Raw genomic sequence first — 17,827 nt, forward strand, 5'->3', positions numbered from 1 at the left:
GCCATTTGGACATTGGTTATATGTTTGGCTCTTAGTATTATTTCAGCCATGTGCTGTGCTCCAAGCGGGAGAGGCTACAGCTGAGAGCACGTTAGTACGGAAAGCAAGTGAACCATTGACTTATTTGAGGGAGACACTTGCAGCTGCCAGCCTTATAGTTGCCCTCAGAGTTCCTGTGAGCTCAAGAGCAGGAGCTTGTGAGAGGGTGAGCAAGCGAGTATTCGGCTTGAGCTTGGTGGAAGAGGCAAGAGAGGCTGTGCGGTATCATTGTCCTGTTTGTTTTCCTTCCTCAAGATCTGGTAACTGGCTCTGTTTTGTTTTCACAAAGAGATTTTATTACATTAAATTTAGATCATAGAGATATTAAACAAATAAACAGCTTAAACATGAGGTTAACTGTTAGAATATAGAAACAAAGAGGAACATTTTTATGCCAGATTCCACTTAACACTCTTTCAAAAAGCCCAGAGCATTTGTACCTGTTCTCCAAACTAAGGTAATAGAGCTCAAGTTTGCAGGAAAGGGGAATGTAAAAACAACCTTATACAAATTAAACTTCGATATAAGAGAAAATTTGCTTTTCCTGTGTAAGAAAATAATATGTCTATGTCAAGTGCTACATTACTATGTACTGAGAACTTTTATGTAGAGGAGTATTATTTTAGAAATTCACCCCCTTCTTGCAGGCTGAGGTAGGGCTTTTTGGAGTAGGAAACTTTGGCAGAGCTTGGCCTGGCCTCAAAGCCTTCTAATTTAAGCCTTTCTCCCATGTGCATCACATTCTGATATTTGTAAGGTACCTGTAAGTAGGCAGAACTCCAAGAATGGCAAATTCGTAGTACAGAAAATCCAAATCTCCAGTTATAGAAAGCTAAGACACTGGAGAATTGTTTTAAGATTATTCTGGTATTTTTTTGGGAGGCCTGCTTGTGTGTAATATTTTACGTTGATACTGTAATTCAAATATTGAATTCCTCATCCATTTTGAACTTGACATGGTGACTGCCACTTCCACATGGGTCCAAGGAGAGCTATTAACATACACTGGAACTTCTCTTTGTTATTACAATGATGATGACGATGATTAGTCAGGAATAGAGATGGGCGTTAACTTCTGGTTCAGCCATCGACGCAACAGATGTTACACGTTTCTGACACCGTTCAGAGCCCTGCCTCCTTCAGCGACCACTCACTTGGGGGCAGCACCCAGAGGTGGCAGAGTAGGAAAGCTGGGGGCACTACCTCCAAGTGGGCACCCACCAAAGGCGGTGGGACTTGGAAATGCGGAACACCTGTTGAGACGATGGCTGAGCCAGCATGAACTGGAGGTTCATGCCATCCTCTAGTCAGGGCTATATTGAAAGGGAAAGGGAACATCCTAAATTTGGATGGCATTGCCTCCATTCAAACGGGCCAGCTCCTGGCCTGAGCCCTTATTCCCCATGCCCAAAGCTCTTCCTCTTTCCCCAAGGATTACACAGTATAAACATAATTTTAAAAGCTAAGTCTAGAATCAGAAAAACCTGAATTGGCTGACCTAGCTCACAACCAAATGCCCCTTTTGTGACTCCTAGGTCATTTGTAGCTGAACCAGAGCCATGACTACTCAAAAGTAATCTCCACTAGTTTCTGTCAAATTTACCGTATTTTTCATTGTATAAGACTACACTTTTGTCTAAAATCTTTAGAATAAAAATTGAGGGTCGCCTTATACACGGAAGTAAGCTGAGGAGAGAACAAAAACAAGTGGAGGGAAAAGCCAGGATCAAAGTGATCCTGCAGTGCTTTGATCCCTTTCCCCCTACACTTGCTAAGCCCCACTTAGATTTCTTAATTTTGGATTAGAAAAGTGGGGACATCTTATACATGGGGGTGTCTTATAAATGGAAGAACATGGTACTTCCATATAAGTATGGGTTGGATTTCAGCTTTTGGCTGTCTGAGTAAAACAAAAACAAAACAAAACCTGAAGTAAGACTTGCTGCCCAACACAACTCAAATAAAAATGTTTCAAATTGGATGAGGATTGCTATCTATCTTGTGTTCAAGGATATGCATTGGTACTAAGGAGGCTCTGCACTTGGCATATGTTGCTGCCTAGTTCTAAGGCCAAAAAAGAATATATTGGTCTCTGGGCTCTTGTACATAATAAGATTGCTTAATAAATAATTAACAAAAGCTTAATGGATAAAACATTAAAAATGACATCATACACTTTTACCAGCTTCCCTTCCCACTTCTATGTGGTGGGTTTTTTCTTTTTTTCTTTTTTTCTTTTTTTTCTTTTTTTCTTTCTTTCTTTTTTTTTTTTGAGGATATGATTCTTTCATATATATAAACACCAGGTTCTCAAGCATGTTTCTCTATTATGACTATGCATACAGTGATATATTAAAATGTATTTTCCTTCATGTGAAAATCTCCTTATAAAATAATTTACATTAAGGTATAAGTCATTCATTAGAATTCCATGAAACAAATCATTATTTCTGTTATTGTCTGGATTAGCCCCTTTACTTACATTATTTATTTCAGGGAGGAAGGGATTGTAATATTTTAAAGATATTTGCTTGGGGGTTCTATTCCACTTTTTCTGGTTGCTATTCACTTGTATTATTATTTTTTCTCCCTTTGCTGTGACCTGTGAATGTCAAAATAGGCTCACTGCCAATTTTGTGATCTGCTGCCTGCTTCAAAATGGAGGCAGGAAGGTATCCATTTTCATCAAGATGATGGGGATGTTTTGGTCTTCCTGACCATCTGGTATAGGGAGGTCTTTGAAAAACAGAAATATATAGTTTAAACATATACATGTCTGCTTATACATTAAAGTCAACCAAAGAGAAAAAGAAACTCTCTCTCCATTAAATTGCAATTTAAAAATGTCTAGGCATTAAAAAAAATGATTTTGAGATGAAATAAATGCATGAGACAGAGAATGTTTTTCATGTCTTGTGAAAAAAAAGGTTAGAAAAATCTCTGTTGTATTAGTAAACAACTGTTAAGTAAATTAGTTTTCTGGCATACTTGCTAAGTTTATTGCACATACAAATATGCAAACTGCTAAAAAGAACTTTCTTCCTCCTAAAGTGCACACATACTGTCTTGGTGGTCTTGTGTCGATCCTGATTTTTAATGGTTCTTTCAAACTTCTCTGCAAAGACCAAAGATCGTAGGAAATTCATATCCCGGGATATGTTTAGAATTTTCAGCACTTTTGAGTGCTGCTTTCTAAATTCGTTTTTCAGTTGTGAGAACAAAGGGCTGATTTCCTGCTTGCTTCCATGGCTCTTCTTTTAATGTATGAAATCTGCATATTTTCATACAGTATGATAGTTTGAGGTCTTTAAGAAGTATCTTAAATTCCATAATAGTACAGAGCCATAACGCCTACATCATCAAGAATGTTTACAGCTAGACATGGCTGATGTAATAATTCATTACAGCAATGGGTGCCTGATTGTTCTGTTCTTCCAAGCTTCACAGGCACATCCTCTTTTGACTGCCCCGATATTGAACGTACTCCATATTTAGTAGTACACTGCCTGTACAAATCAGGACATACCGATACTCTGCTTTCTGTTCCTATTTTACACCTTTATAGCCTGGCCCTGTTGCATGTTCTGCCAGGTTTTGTAAGAGATTGAGGTTGCTTGTCAGCAAGATAACCTCACAGGTTTTTCTCCCTCCAAAATGACTTATGCTGTAGAAGTTGGCATAGTTCTCAATGAGTTGGTAAATTTGTGAATTAGATTCAGGCAAGAAGAGAAGTTTTATTCAAGTTGTTGGATTTCCTTCTCATTGCAGTCCTCTACTTAAAATGCTTTCCTGAGTATCAGGGGAATGGCATAGTATGACAACATGGAGATCTGCAGTTACGTAGAAAACAGAGAAGGCACTAGCTTGCCATAGAGCATCACCAGGGGACTTACAGAAAGAGACAGGGTGGAGGAGCTGCCCTTGAAGTGACTTCCTCCTGCTTCAGAGGGCCTGCCTGCACTGGCTGGTCAGCACATGCATTGAGAGAGGCAGTGGCCTGGCTCCCAAACAGAGGTGGCGGCATCAGGTAGGCTGATAGCAGTGGCGGTGGGTAATGGGAGGCCCAAGTCTTTGGTACCGAGTCCTGAGTCCCAAGCCTCAGAGGATGGGGCAAGTCACTTACAACTCAGACTTGGGACTTGATACCAAATACTTTGACCTCGAGATGTGGACTTCGACTGAAGACTCAGGTCCCAAGACTTACCAACATCCCTGATATACGCTAAACATACTTCCTTTCTTTTTCTGTAGGTTTATGCTCCTTCTGCAAGCACTGCCGACTACAATCGGGATTCACCAGGATACCCATCCTCAAAACCAGCAGCCAGCACTTTTCCTAGTTCTTTCTTCATGCAAGGTATGAAAATGCCATTGAAAGAAATTTGATGGGCTTGTATTTTTCAGTGGGTGGTAGCATATTGAATTTAGATATAGAGAACCTGTTTCATTTGTTCAGGCATTCTGACATAGAGACAGTACTTGGCAGTCTTGATTCCCCATTTGTTTGTTTGTTATTTACCACACATAAGGAAATATGTAACAAGGTAAATAAAAACAAAGGAGCAGACATTGCACTTTAAAATATCAGTGAAATCTTTTTATGCATTCAGTTCTGCTGGTCAAATACGAATTCACAAATCATTAGTTTCCTTCCTTTATGGTGCTACTCAAGTTTTTCTGTGAGTAGGATTGTATGTAGTGATAAACTCATAATATTAATATCACTCAATTTTTGTACTTCTCTCATTATAGCATATGTGTCTCTCTCTCTTTCTCTCTCTCTCTGTATATATATATACATACATATATGTATGGACACACAAAGTAAACATGCACAGGCGCCTCTCTAGAACTGATTGCTACTGCAAGCATAGAGCTCTTCCTTGCCCAAGTCGTTGCCCCTTTTCCCTCCATCAGCAAGCCACTTAGTGCTCCTTAATGTAGTGATGAGACAAGTGTGCCATTTTAGATTTGAGTGAATGCAACAGGCAGGGTGGGACACATCTTCAGCAAGATGGGCCGAGCAATCCAGAACATGAAGTAAGTTCTTAGGTGAGGCTTTCTTATACACATGTTTAATATTGTGCCCTTGAAGGCCCATTCTTGGCAGTATTTAAGACTAAATAGCAAAAATGCAGATAATTTTAAGAGCATGTTTTGCAAGTACTTGCATAAATTTCAGAATAACTAATACTATAATCTTAGATCATTTTGTTGTTCTCTATATGTACAGTCAAGCCCATTGACTAGAAATGAATATGCTCTTAAGGAACACAGCACTTGTGATCTGAAGCATAGAAGGAAGGAATGTATCCTCTCACGCTAAATGGCGCATGAGAAATGAGGGTGCAGGGTAAATCCAGTGTCACACATGTGGAGAGTAAATAGTACTGAGGCAGTGGGAAGTTGGATTGGGAGAGCATTGAAATTTACTGCAGCATGTAGTAATAACAGCTCTGTAAACACCTCATGACATTACTTTGATTTGGGCCCACTGTCTGTTTCTCTTCCCTCCTCAGGGTTGGATCCAGCTGTTAGGCAGAATAAGATTGCTATGTGAGGTGACAGATTCTATGATATAGAGAATAGGCAGCAGGTTGCTAGAGATTGCAGTTCTATGTGCAATGTATTTGTTTGTTTGTTTGTTCAATTTATATAATGCCTGATTAATGAATACACACTACTGTAACTTGCAGGTTTTAAAATGTTTTTCAATTGTTTTTATACTTTTTCTTTTTTAAAAAACCTTAATGTATGTTTAATTGTTTTTGTAAATGTGATACTTACATAGTGTTTTTAAATTCTTTATTTTGTCTGTTCTGTGCTTATTTGGGGAGAAAGGTGGTATTTGTTGTTGTTGTTGTTTAGTCATTAAGTCGTGTCCGACTCTTCGTGACCTCATGGACCAGAGCACGCCAGGCCCTCCTGTATTCCATTGCCTCCCAGAGTTTGGTCAAAATCATGTTGGTAGCTTCGATGACACTGTCCAACCATCTCGTCCCCTGTCCTCCCCTTCTCCTCTTGCCTTCACATTTTCCCAACATCAGGGTCTTTTCCAGGGAGTCTTCTCTTCTCATGAGATAGTCAAAGTATTGGAGCCTCAGCTTCAAGATCTGTCCTTCCAGTGAGCACTCAAGCTTGATTTCCTTCAAAATGACTAGGTTTGTTCTCTTTGCAGTCCAGGGGACTCTCAAGAGTCTCCTCCAGCATCACAATTCAAGCATCAATTCTTTAGCAGTCAGCCTTCTTTATGGTCCAGCTCTCACTTCCATACATTGCTATGAAAGGCGGTATATAAACAAATTAAATAAATAACATACTTTGGACGGTATACATGGTAAAACATGAATCCCCCCCCCAAAAAAAAACCCAGCTCCACTCCCATAACAACACAATCAGTATGATGAAATAACCTGCTTGAATAAAGTAAAAATACAAAGGGAACCTAATTTTACAATGTAAAAATTAATAGCAATTGAAGATACATTCTTCAAGGCTGCCTATATAATTCTATCTTCTGTAATTTCCTAAATATCGGGAGGGACAGAGTACTCTACACTTGGTTCCACATAATAAGGGCCACCACTGAAAAATCCCAGTTCCTCATGGTCAGCTTTCTAGGGAGCTTTCTAGCCTTCCTTGGCATGGCTACCTTCAATGCTGTGGATTGGGAGGAGTGTGTGAAACAGGTAGCTGTTTTCTGGGAAAGACATTCCAATAAGTATCAAGGTCCTAACCCATTAAGGGCTTTATAGATCATAAGTAACACCTTGAATTGAGTGTGGAAATTGACAGGGAGCCAATGAAGGTGGGCTAAAACTGGGGATATATGATCAAATTTACTGGTCCCTGAGATCAGTCTGTCTACCGCATTTTGCACCTGCTGAAGTTCACATACTGCTTTCAAGGGTAACCCTATGTAGAGAGCATTATAGACTCTTTTTTTGAGATTACCAATGCGTGCACCACTGTATTATTAGGCATTTCTTATCCAGGTAACCTGCCATACATCCTCTAATGTAGCCTGCTATAAACTGGAAGACAATGTCTTATTATATTTGTGTTCTGCTTTCCTTTAGTAAACTCAGGCAAAGTACAACCTCTCCAACTCAGCAGTTATTTACACAACAAATCTGTGAAATAGCAATTTCTCAATAGCCTGAGAAACAGCAATTTTTCTAAAGTCACTCAGTGAGTTTTTTGGTCAGGTGGAAATTTGAACCTAGAATGCCAGTGCAGTGTAGTAGATAGAGTATTGGACGAGGACCCAATAGACCAGGATTCAAAATTCTATATGTTGATAGAAACTCTCCAAAAGCTGGCACTGCTAAGCTATTATGAACATTTCACAAAACCTTGTTAGGAGTGCTGTAAGTCTGAAGCAACTTCATGGCATATACAGTAACAATCCCTGAGTAGAGATGGGCATGAATTAAATAACTTAATGTGGCTGGCTGAGGGAGAAGGTGGAAGACAGAAGAGCAGACTGCAAAAGGTGAGTCATGCTGGGGCCTAGAGGAAAGCATGTGTTGCCTGAGGAACAGGCGAGCATGCAGGGAAGGCAGGCGCTGTGCCCGCACAGCACCTGTGCAGGCATGATGATGACTCGCCTGGGATGGGGACAACTTAATTTGTGTCCATCTCTATTCCTCAGTCCTAACCTAGCACCCCTAATTCTACTGCATCACACTGATTCTCTTTTGTGTTTTTCTTTTTGACTTAATCTCTTAATCTTCATCATCATCTGTGACCAAACATTAAGCATATATAAAAGTGTTTAAATGCATTTTTCTCTTTCCATGCTTTCATCTCTCCCCATGACAGCTACATCTGCCTATGTAATATATACAGTGCTGCTTTTGTGGCCTTTGTATTCATATTAGAATTTATTTATTTATTTATTTTGTTACACTTGGGACCAGAAGGAGAACAGCTGAGTGAAATACAAGAAGATAAATGGAACTGAATAAAAAAGTAAAATAAAATGTAAAACCTATTGTGTAGCTACGCAAATAGTGTAATATTTGGAGGCAAATTGTCCCAAGTTGAGAAATCACTGTGATATTATCAGTTGTATGCTGAGTCGCAGAACTCAGTATGCAACAGATAATGTCTTCAGTGACTTCTTAAGGCATTTGGATTCCAAAAGTTAATTGTGTTTGTGTTACACTACTGCAGGTTGGCAAGAGGATTTGAAACAAAATAATATAAAATAACGGACAAAAAAAGAATAAAATAACAACCAAAATAGCAAGATGGTGAAACCAACTTTCTTTAATCTTCAGCAGAAATAAAGCTAGAAGGGATCAGGGCTATCTCAAGAGATACAGGAGCTATTTGTCTCCATAGAGAAAAGGTACTATCCTTCACGCCCACCAGCCAGGCTTCTGCCTCCTTCCATATGAACCTACCCGGCAGTTAAGATCTAACCAAGGGGCCCTTTTGAAAGAGCCATCCCTTAAGGAGATAAGAGGGAGGGCTTGTAGAGAAAGGGCCTTTTCGGCAGCTGCCCCTAGACTATGGAATGCCCTCCCGACTGAGATTCCTCTGGCGCCGACGCTGATGACATTTCGGCGCCAGGTCAAAATCTTCCTGTTCCAAATGGCTTTTAACTGAAATAATATCAGCTGTAGGTCTGATGGCAATTTTTAGAATATATATTTTAATTGCATTTTAATTATTTTGCCCTTTTATTTTGCCTTTTTATTGTATTTTAAATGCTGTAAGCCACCCAGAGACCTTCGGGTAGTGTGGGTGGCATATAAGTTAAATAAATAAATAAATAAATAAATAAATAGATAGATAGATAGATAGATAGATAGATAGATAGATAGATAGATAGATAGATAGATAGATAGATAGATAGATAGATAGATAGATAGATAGATAGATAGATAGATAGATAGATAGATAGATAGATAGATAAATAAAATAAAGCTGGAATTCAGAACAAAATGAACTCCCCTCATTTACTTCATAGATATACTCACATGGGAATAGGTGGTCCCTCATGTATCCTGGACAGAGGACTTTAAAGGCCAGAGACCAAATTCCATGTTAGCCCTCCCTAAAAAATAATACTTGAGATCAGTGGGATTTTATTTGTGGTTTCTGTGAGTATGATTGAACTTAGAATCAGCCTCGGCTTGCACTGGACTAAAAAAATTAATTGGAAGCAAATGTCGATAGAAAAGAAGTGATTTCAGTATCACTCACCCAATGAAGAGTGTAGTAGAATAATCATTTAGCAAAAATAAGTAGTATACTGTATCTGTTTTTGATAGAGCTACAGGTTTGGTAGATGAGGGGAATACTGTGAAAATCTTGATTGTAGCAGATGTCCTTCATGACATTCTTGATTATAAAAAGTAGGATACACTGTTCAGTGGAGCTGTAGCTTCCTGGCCATACCCAAAGAATGTTCACCATAACCCCGGAGAGAAGATGACAAGATAGATGCTGTGCCACTGGGTTCCATCTTCGGCCCAGTATTATTTAGCATCTTTATAAGTTATTTCCACAAAGGCATGATCAAACTGTGGGAGGGGTAGCTAATACTTTGGAAGACAGAATCGGGATTCGAGACAAGCTAAAAGAGGTGGTCAGAAAAACAAAAACAAAATATGTTTCAGTTGGTTTCAGCAAGTAGTACATGTGAAAATGATCTAAAGGGGCTTAGTTGACCATAAACTAAGTGTGTCAACAGTGTGATGCGACAGGAAAGAATGCAAGTGCAGCATCAGGCTGCATCAGCAGGAGTATATTGTCAAGATCAAGAGAAGCAGTAATACCATGAGATACAGTTAAGAGAGCTAAGTATACTTAGTCTGGAAAGAGAAGGCTAAGAGGCAGCTGGTAGCTATCTTAAAATATATGAGGACCTTTCATGTGGAAGAGGCAGCAAACATCTTTTCTATAGCTGCAGAAGGTAGGACCCAAAGAAATGGGTATTTAAGTTACAAGAAAGGTTGCCTCTTTGGGTCAGGAGAATTAAAATAAAAGAATATTGTATATACCATATTTAATGTAATAAATATAAAAATAATTGCAACAAAAGATAACCATAGTGACCCCACAGAAAACACTCTGTGACCCCTTGGAGGTCATAATCCCCAGGTTCGGAAACCTTGTTGAACTATAACAATAACAATTGTTCAATAGTAGAATGGACTGCCTTGGACAGTGGTAAATTCTGTTTCTAAACAGAGATTAGCTGGTCACTTTCAGGCATGCTTTAGCTATGGATTTCCTGTTTGGTCAGGAGGGCTGAACTGAAAGACTCATGGGGTCCTTTGAATTCTATATTTTTAATGATTCTGTGATATACAACAAGTAAGCATTGACCTTGAGAACATGTATTGTACAGTGCTGTATGTTTTTGATTCTGTTGAATCATGGACGTCTAGCACAACCTACTATTTTAAAAAAATGCAAGCATTAAAAATGTGGGTTTGTCAGGAATGCAACAGTTTTACTGGATTAAACAGGTGACCAGTGGAGAAGTATTGAGACAAATGAAAAAGACTAAAACATCATAAAGCTAATGAAGTTCAGAAAGTGATGCTACTTCAACCACATAATGAGAAATTAATAGTATAGATTGTTGTACTCAATAATTCAAGATAAAATATATAGGAAAAGCATGGGAAGAAGAAACTTGGAGGCTGGATTGGAGTACAGCACCACACCATTGTGTAAAGCTGCCACATTGATAGTATAGTTATGACTGTCCAACCTATGGGGCAGAGTGTGTGGGAAATTGCTGGTTTTTAAAAAAATTAAAAAACAAACTTCCAGCAACAGAGTGGAGAAAAAAATCCAGACACTCACAGAGCAAATTAGTGCATTAATCAATATATTACAAGTCTCCCTCAATCTCACCACACCTTATAATGTAGTTAGTTTTAGTCAGATTTTACCTCAATTCACTCCAACTGACATGCAGTCTCTAAACAAAAGACTCTGGTTTAGAAAGAATAAAACATGTTTCTGTTCTACTTACAAAATATTAATGCCAGAATAGAAGCAAAAACATATTCACTGATTACATATTATGGTATCTTAATTTTCTGGCTTCATTAGTTTCTTCACTAACTAAATGGTTACATAAACACTCATTACTTAACCTGTCTCTAACACAGATATTGTTAAACACTAACAGACTCTTAACTCATTCATTACTAAACAGATACAAAATTTTGACAGATCCTGACTGAGGTAAAAAGGTGGAAAGTAGAAACTGAGGTACATAGGGAAACAGCTGGTTACTCTAAGTGATAGACATTCACCCAAAGTCCCTCCCATCTTAACTTCAAATGGCGTAATATGTTGGTTGCTATGCCAACACTACCTTCAATAGGAGAAGAACAAGAAGAATAGGTAGTTGCAGTCATTACTTGGATATCAAGAGCAAAAATTGCTTCAGTATAGGCGAAAGTCTATACAGTGTATCTTGAGACGAAGTGCTTCTTGAAAAGGTATATTCTACCCCAGATTAGGTTTCTTTGTATGCATCAGATCCATTAATAAAATAATTGTGGATGATTTGTTCTAAATGTTTTGAATTCCTATATGTAGTGACACCAAGATCTCTAGGAAGATGGTCCCTGAGCAAGGGAAAATAATATGATCATAGTGTTTTGTCTGTGTATATATGGTGAGCAAACACTGAATGGTAGCTTTCGCCCTCTGTAAACATCACTGAAAATTACAAGCTCCAGTTTTGCCCTAGGAACCCAAATATACCATTTTGTTTTTTGGTCGTTACGTCGTGTCCGACTCTTCATGACCCCATGGACCAGAACCTGCCAGGCCCTCCTGTCTTCCACTGCCTCCCGGAGTCTGGTCAAATTCATGTTGGTCACTTCAATGACACTGTCCAACCATCTCTGTCGTCCCCTTCTCCTCTTGCCTTTACACTTTCTCAACATCAGGGTCTTTTCCAGGGAGATGGCCAAAGTATTGGAGCCTCAGCTTCAGGATCTGTCCTTCCAGTAAGCACTCAGGGTTGATTTCCTTCAGAATGGCTAGGTTTGTTCTCTTTGCAGTCCAGCAGACTCTCAAGAGTCTCCTCCAGCACCACAATTCAAAAGCATCAATTCTTCGACCGTCAACCTTCTTTATGGTCGAGCTCTCACTTCCATATATTGCTGCTGAAAAACCCATAGCTTTGACTACGCGGACCTTTGTCAGCAAGGTGATGTCTCTGCTTTTTAGGTTGTAGATATTCTCATTTAACATGAAAATAGCAACAGTTGTAATAAAAAGCTTTGCGGGTAGGAGATGACTAATTCGTGGTGTTAAATAGCATTTGTTCTTCTGAGTTATAATGAGCATGTACTTATATAAAATTAAGTAGTCCTTAGGAGGCAAAAGGGTGATAACATAGCTTCCTACTTGTGATTGCTGTCTTTTATTGTAAATCATTATCCAGTACAGTGACACCTCAGGTGTTCATCAAACCCTATTAGAATGCTAATTTTCACATTTACCGGAAATACATTAGAACTTAGGTAACCCAGCCTTCAAAGAAGCTGTTTTTTTTTCTTTCTCTTTTTTAGATGGTCATCACAGCAGTGATCCGTGGAGCTCCTCCAGTGGGATGAACCAGCCTGGTTATTCTGGGATGTTGGGCAATTCTTCTCATATTCCACAGTCCAGTAGCTATTGTAGTCTTCATCCTCATGACCGCTTGGTAAGACTATATTTCACTCTGAAAAGAGAGTGTCTGTGTGTATGACCCAAAAACCTAGTAGGCACACTTTTACAGAATTTAGTATACACATGTTCATACTGAAGTTTCACTTCCATCCAATATCAAAAGCGTTATTTTGCCAATTTTGCTATTTTATTTCTGACATAGGGAAATGCTATAAGTTTGGCACCCCTGTAGCATGTTTTGTAGAGATAACATAATTGAAGAGATGTAAGCAACCCCTCCTTTTGCTGTGATTACTTCCAGGTAAACATATTTACTAGAAAAGTGACATTTATTTCCAAGTAAACATAGCTACGATTGTAATGCATGAGAATTCAGTCCACACAATTTCCTTCCATTGAGTTCAGTAGAATTAGAGGGTCCTTTACAATAATTTTTAACTTTGGGTAGCTTGCATGCAATATTTACAATTTGTCCTAAAGTATGTGGATCATCTGCATTTCAGTCTTTGTGGATGCTTTTAGAGTTTATGTTTATATTGTGGCTTTAAAAATGTAGTGTACTTTGGACAGGGCAGAATAGAGACAAATATTTATAAACAAATCTTGTATCTTTAAAATGTAATATGACAAGCATTTTTTTCTGTTTATGCTATCAGTCTATTGGCATGGAGCATATTCTCCAACTGAAAATTTACACACACACAATCAGCAACTTAATATATTTGTCTATGTATAACAAAATCCTATTCCCCTACTTAGTATACCCCAAATGGACCTAAACCTAATATATTTCCTTGTTGATTTCTAACATATTCATCTATGAATCTACCAATTTTAAATCTTATTCCTAACTTTACTAAATAAATAATATACAGTGAGATGTAGACACTGAAAATGTAAGTTGAGGGTTCAGAAAAGGACACAAAGAAAACTGCTGCAGTCCAGGCTTGCATCAGTTCATACCCTAACAGCAAATGCTATAGGGATTTATAAGCAGCTATGCTCACCCTTCAATTGGAAAGAACCAATGTGGGGAAAATGCCTTCTAATGTCTCTGCAGGCTTCTAGATTTCATTGATGTAGAGCCAGACCTGGGCAAAGTGCAGCCCTCCAGATGTTCCTGAACTGCAAATCTCAACATTCCTCACTGTGTGGGCTAGGCCCAAATCTCCTCACTATTGGCTGTGTGGGCTAGGAATTATGGGAGTTGCAGTTCAGCAACATCTGGAGGGGCGCATTTTGCTCACCCCTGGTGTAGACAGACATCATTTACAGATTTTACTCTTACTCCGCTCTCCACCCTAAGGAAAACTATGGCAACCCTGTTCCTGAGACACTGAGTTCTCTGCTCCCCACTACTCTTGGTTCCACAGTGTTAAGTTTCATTTATCAATAAATCACTCCAGGATGCATGAGAAACAGGTTTCACTTTACTTCTTCAGCAAGTAGAAACCTAGTCTTCTGCTTTGGAATCTATCAGAATAAATGGGACTTACTAGAATTTTAGGAATTATTGGAGATATTTGGAAACATCATATTCAGTTTTGGATATATTGAGAACTATCCACATATGGCATTATTCAGTGAATTCCAAATATTTCCAAATCCGAATGCACATCTCTACTCCAGAGACTTGAGGAGGTGCACTTTGTCATTTACATCCCAATTTTGCTTTTCTGGGAGCCTGCAGAGCTCCATTAGGAGCCTGTGGAAACTTTGCCACCCAGATTTTATGGATATGGTATATATCTGTAAGAAGTAAGGAAAATACCTGGTATAAATTGGATATGCTTTAACATTACTTTATTGAAATGAATTAAGAATAGTTGCCTGGAGTAAGCTTCAAGTCTCATGCAGGCAAGCTTTGTGACTTGTGCCAAGTCTTTCACCTGTGGCATGTACCACTGTAAGTTATGTGGAGGTTATTGTACCACAAAATCCTCATGAAGCTGTCAGGTGTGTCTGAGTATTTAACATGTGGAAAGAAATTTGGCGAGCCAGCCATACTGGAACATTATTTAGCTAACTGAAATGTTTTCTTGTCATGCTTTCTGTCTCAGAGTTACCCATCACACTCCTCAGCAGACATCAATTCCAGTCTTCCTCCAATGTCAACTTTCCATCGCAGTGGCACAACCCATTATAGCGCATCTTCCTGTACACCACCCGCAAATGGAACAGATAGCATAATGGGTGAGTTGAAGACTTGCCTTCTTGTTAATGAATGCAAGACCTCTTTGTTCCCCCAATACCGAAAAGAGGCTGTGGGTTTCATCAGAGGCTGTGGAAGGGGAAAAAATCACTTTTCATGTCTTCATAAGTATGACTAATACAGTATGGCTGGATGGAGCCCTTGGTGCATTGATTTCATAAGAAAACTCTACACAGTGCAGAACTAGAATCTCATCTGGGCATTGTGTTATACCTCCTACTTGCACTTGTATTTTCTCCCTCTCTCTGAAAAGAATGTGTTATCAAGTTGTTGATCTGGCTGCTGTTTTAAATTGGGATTTCCCTCTTGAGTGGGAAAGAAACCTGTTCAGCCCTTGAATATTAACTCACAATATCTGAAACAGATATTTCCAAGCAAAAAAAACCATTTTATAAGTCGATCATGTGAGATTATTAACTTCAAGTGATGCTTAAATCTGTGCAGAATATTACCCATGTGTTTTGAAAGGTTCAAAACTATGTGGCATTTAAGCAGCCACTTACCGGTAGATATTTAATGCAGCATATGCTAAAGATTACTCTAGAATATCTGCCTCATTCATGTATTAGCCCTATTTTCTACTCTCACTTGAAATGACATGTTTGAATGACATGACGCATGGCAGTATGTAGCTTTTTTAGTGGAAACATTATGCGTGCCTTTCCTTGAGGTCTTAGTTTTACTGTGATTTTATTATTAGAACAGTCACATAATACTGCATTTAATTTTTTTACAGGCGTGTTAAGCTTCCAATGCAGTGGGGTGATAAACTGTCATATGGCACAGGGGGAACATGATTTTCAATCTGCTGTGTCAGTGCACCATCTTAGGAAGAGTAAAATTATCAAATTGACCCTCGTTTTCTCCATGTTTTTTAAAAGTTAACCATAGCTTATATTCAAGTCAGAGATTTTGCCCCGTTGTACCTAGTAACTCTTGTATCAGAATACTTCTCCTGGGACCAATACATTTGTAATCAGTTTTAGATAGCATTGTCACTTGCTGATAGATCAACATTTCCTAAGCCTGCTGGAAATTGTGCCCTAAGGCCAATTCTTTTTATTTGTATGGACCAGTTGTTACATAACTCTGACACGTACACATTAGTTATTTTGTAAACAGAACTCTGGCAGACTGAGAAACAACTGTGTATGCCACATGTACACAACAAAGAGGCAGACAAGAAGTCCTCACTCTATATTTTTGAAAGCAGTTAGATGTATAAGCATATAAGGAAATACTGAGGTGGGGAAACAATTCTTCTAGGCATTGGCCCAGGATTTTGAGTTACTAAACACAACATCGCATATCAGAGTGTCATCCTCATGAACAATAGTTGTGTTTACACAATAAGCAGGGATTACCCTGACTTTTTGATTTTATTCTGTTTACCAAATGAGGATTAGGCACTTGAGCTCAACTTCCAGCATAGTCAAAACTAGACCCAAAGCATAATAATGGAAATCTTAACAGTATTTTGCTAATAATGCTATTATAAGAGACATAACCGTATAGATGATAGAGTGTTGGAGCACAACTAAAGACAACTGGATTCAAATTACTACTTGTCTGTTGCAAATTAAATACTGCATGTGTATTGGAAACTGTATGCGAGTCACCATCAGTCAGAATCAACAACTGATCAAATGCGGTAATGTTGTCAGGAGGGAGATATTATCTTTTTCAAAATAGGTGTGTATTACAATATATTTATTCAGTTATCACAATCCTTCCCGTATACACTTGTTCAGGATCATGTCAACAAACTTTGGCTTAAATTTCCAGATACCTCTATTGGCATAGTAAACTATATTGGGTAGGAGATGCTTTTCTGTATAGTATGAGGTCAGGCTGGATTGCTTGCAGACCCATAACCACAGATTTTCAAATAGGTGTCATGCCTGTAATAAGTACCCAGCACTCAATAAGTACGCAGTGTGAGACTGGATATTTAGAACAGCCAGAAACTGTACATACTGTACATGTAATTTGCAATGTGAATCCTGCAGAAGGAACTCCAGTGGTTGAAATATGTTTGAAATGTTCTTTAAAAAAGAAAAACAGAACTGATGCAAATTAAAGATTCATGGAATACAATCAAAATTATAAATACCCGAATCATAAATAAAACACTGAATTATTTTTGTATCATTTTTTAAATGTTCCTCCTTTTGTTTTTCAGCAAACAGAGGAAGTGGAGCAGCAGGAAGTTCACAGACAGGCGATGCACTGGGAAAAGCACTTGCATCTGTAAGGAAATATTGCTTTGAAATCACTTGGGTGGCATCCACCTGAGTTGCAGCAGTTATCAAATATTTAGGGATCTGAGCACCAAGCAGGATGGACTGCCTTTTAAAATAATGTAATGTAAAAGTAGTATCATACTGAATACAAAGGTTTCTGGTAATGGGAACAGTTCAGAATAAATTGTTCATTACAGATTGCGCTTGAGAATTTTTGCACAATATTACTCAGCAAAACGGTTCGATCTACAGGATAGACATTCTGAGCATTACTCCTTTTGTTACATTTGAAAGACACCATGGGTTTTTGCATGTCTGCATCTGTGAGAACCTAGGGCGCACTTCCACTTCAAATTTGAGGAATTTTAAATAGTTTCAAGGATACGTGTTTTTTGTTTGGGGTTGTTGTTTTTTTTGGTATGAAAAATGTTGGGAACTTTAGTTCTTTTAAGAGTGCTGAACATTTTGCTCAAAATCCCTATTCCACCTCTCAGAATTAGTTCCCAGAGTACTTTTGGAGGAAGCCATGTCAATAATATTTATAGACTAGACATACCCTTGACACTGAAGCCCTGATATATATTCATTTAACCAGAAGATTGGATGGGCTGTGTGCAACACAAATTGTCTCCAAAGAATCATTGTGGTTGTGACTTCCAAATGTAATTTGAGA

General features: G+C 38.5%; 1 protein-coding gene across 50 annotated transcripts in view; it reads left to right on the plus strand.

Annotated features, from left to right (window-relative positions):
* TCF4 (transcription factor 4) overlaps positions 1-17,827 on the plus strand; it is a 414,402-nt gene that overhangs the window by 343,283 nt on the left and 53,292 nt on the right. For all 50 annotated transcript variants that reach the window (XR_013540959.1, XR_002301165.3, XR_013540958.1 and 47 more), the window contains 4 exons: positions 4,291-4,396; positions 12,600-12,733; positions 14,760-14,892; positions 17,094-17,161. Coding sequence is in view for 45 of the 50 variants with exons in the window: in XM_020800309.3 (XP_020655968.1) it covers positions 4,291-4,396; positions 12,600-12,733; positions 14,760-14,892; positions 17,094-17,161 (441 nt within the window). In the remaining 5 variants the exon portion in view is untranslated. The remainder of the gene's footprint in view (positions 1-4,290; positions 4,397-12,599; positions 12,734-14,759; positions 14,893-17,093; positions 17,162-17,827) is intronic.

Source organism: Pogona vitticeps, chromosome 2 (genome assembly GCF_051106095.1).
Source record: "Pogona vitticeps strain Pit_001003342236 chromosome 2, PviZW2.1, whole genome shotgun sequence".
Lineage (NCBI taxonomy): Eukaryota > Metazoa > Chordata > Lepidosauria > Squamata > Agamidae > Pogona > Pogona vitticeps.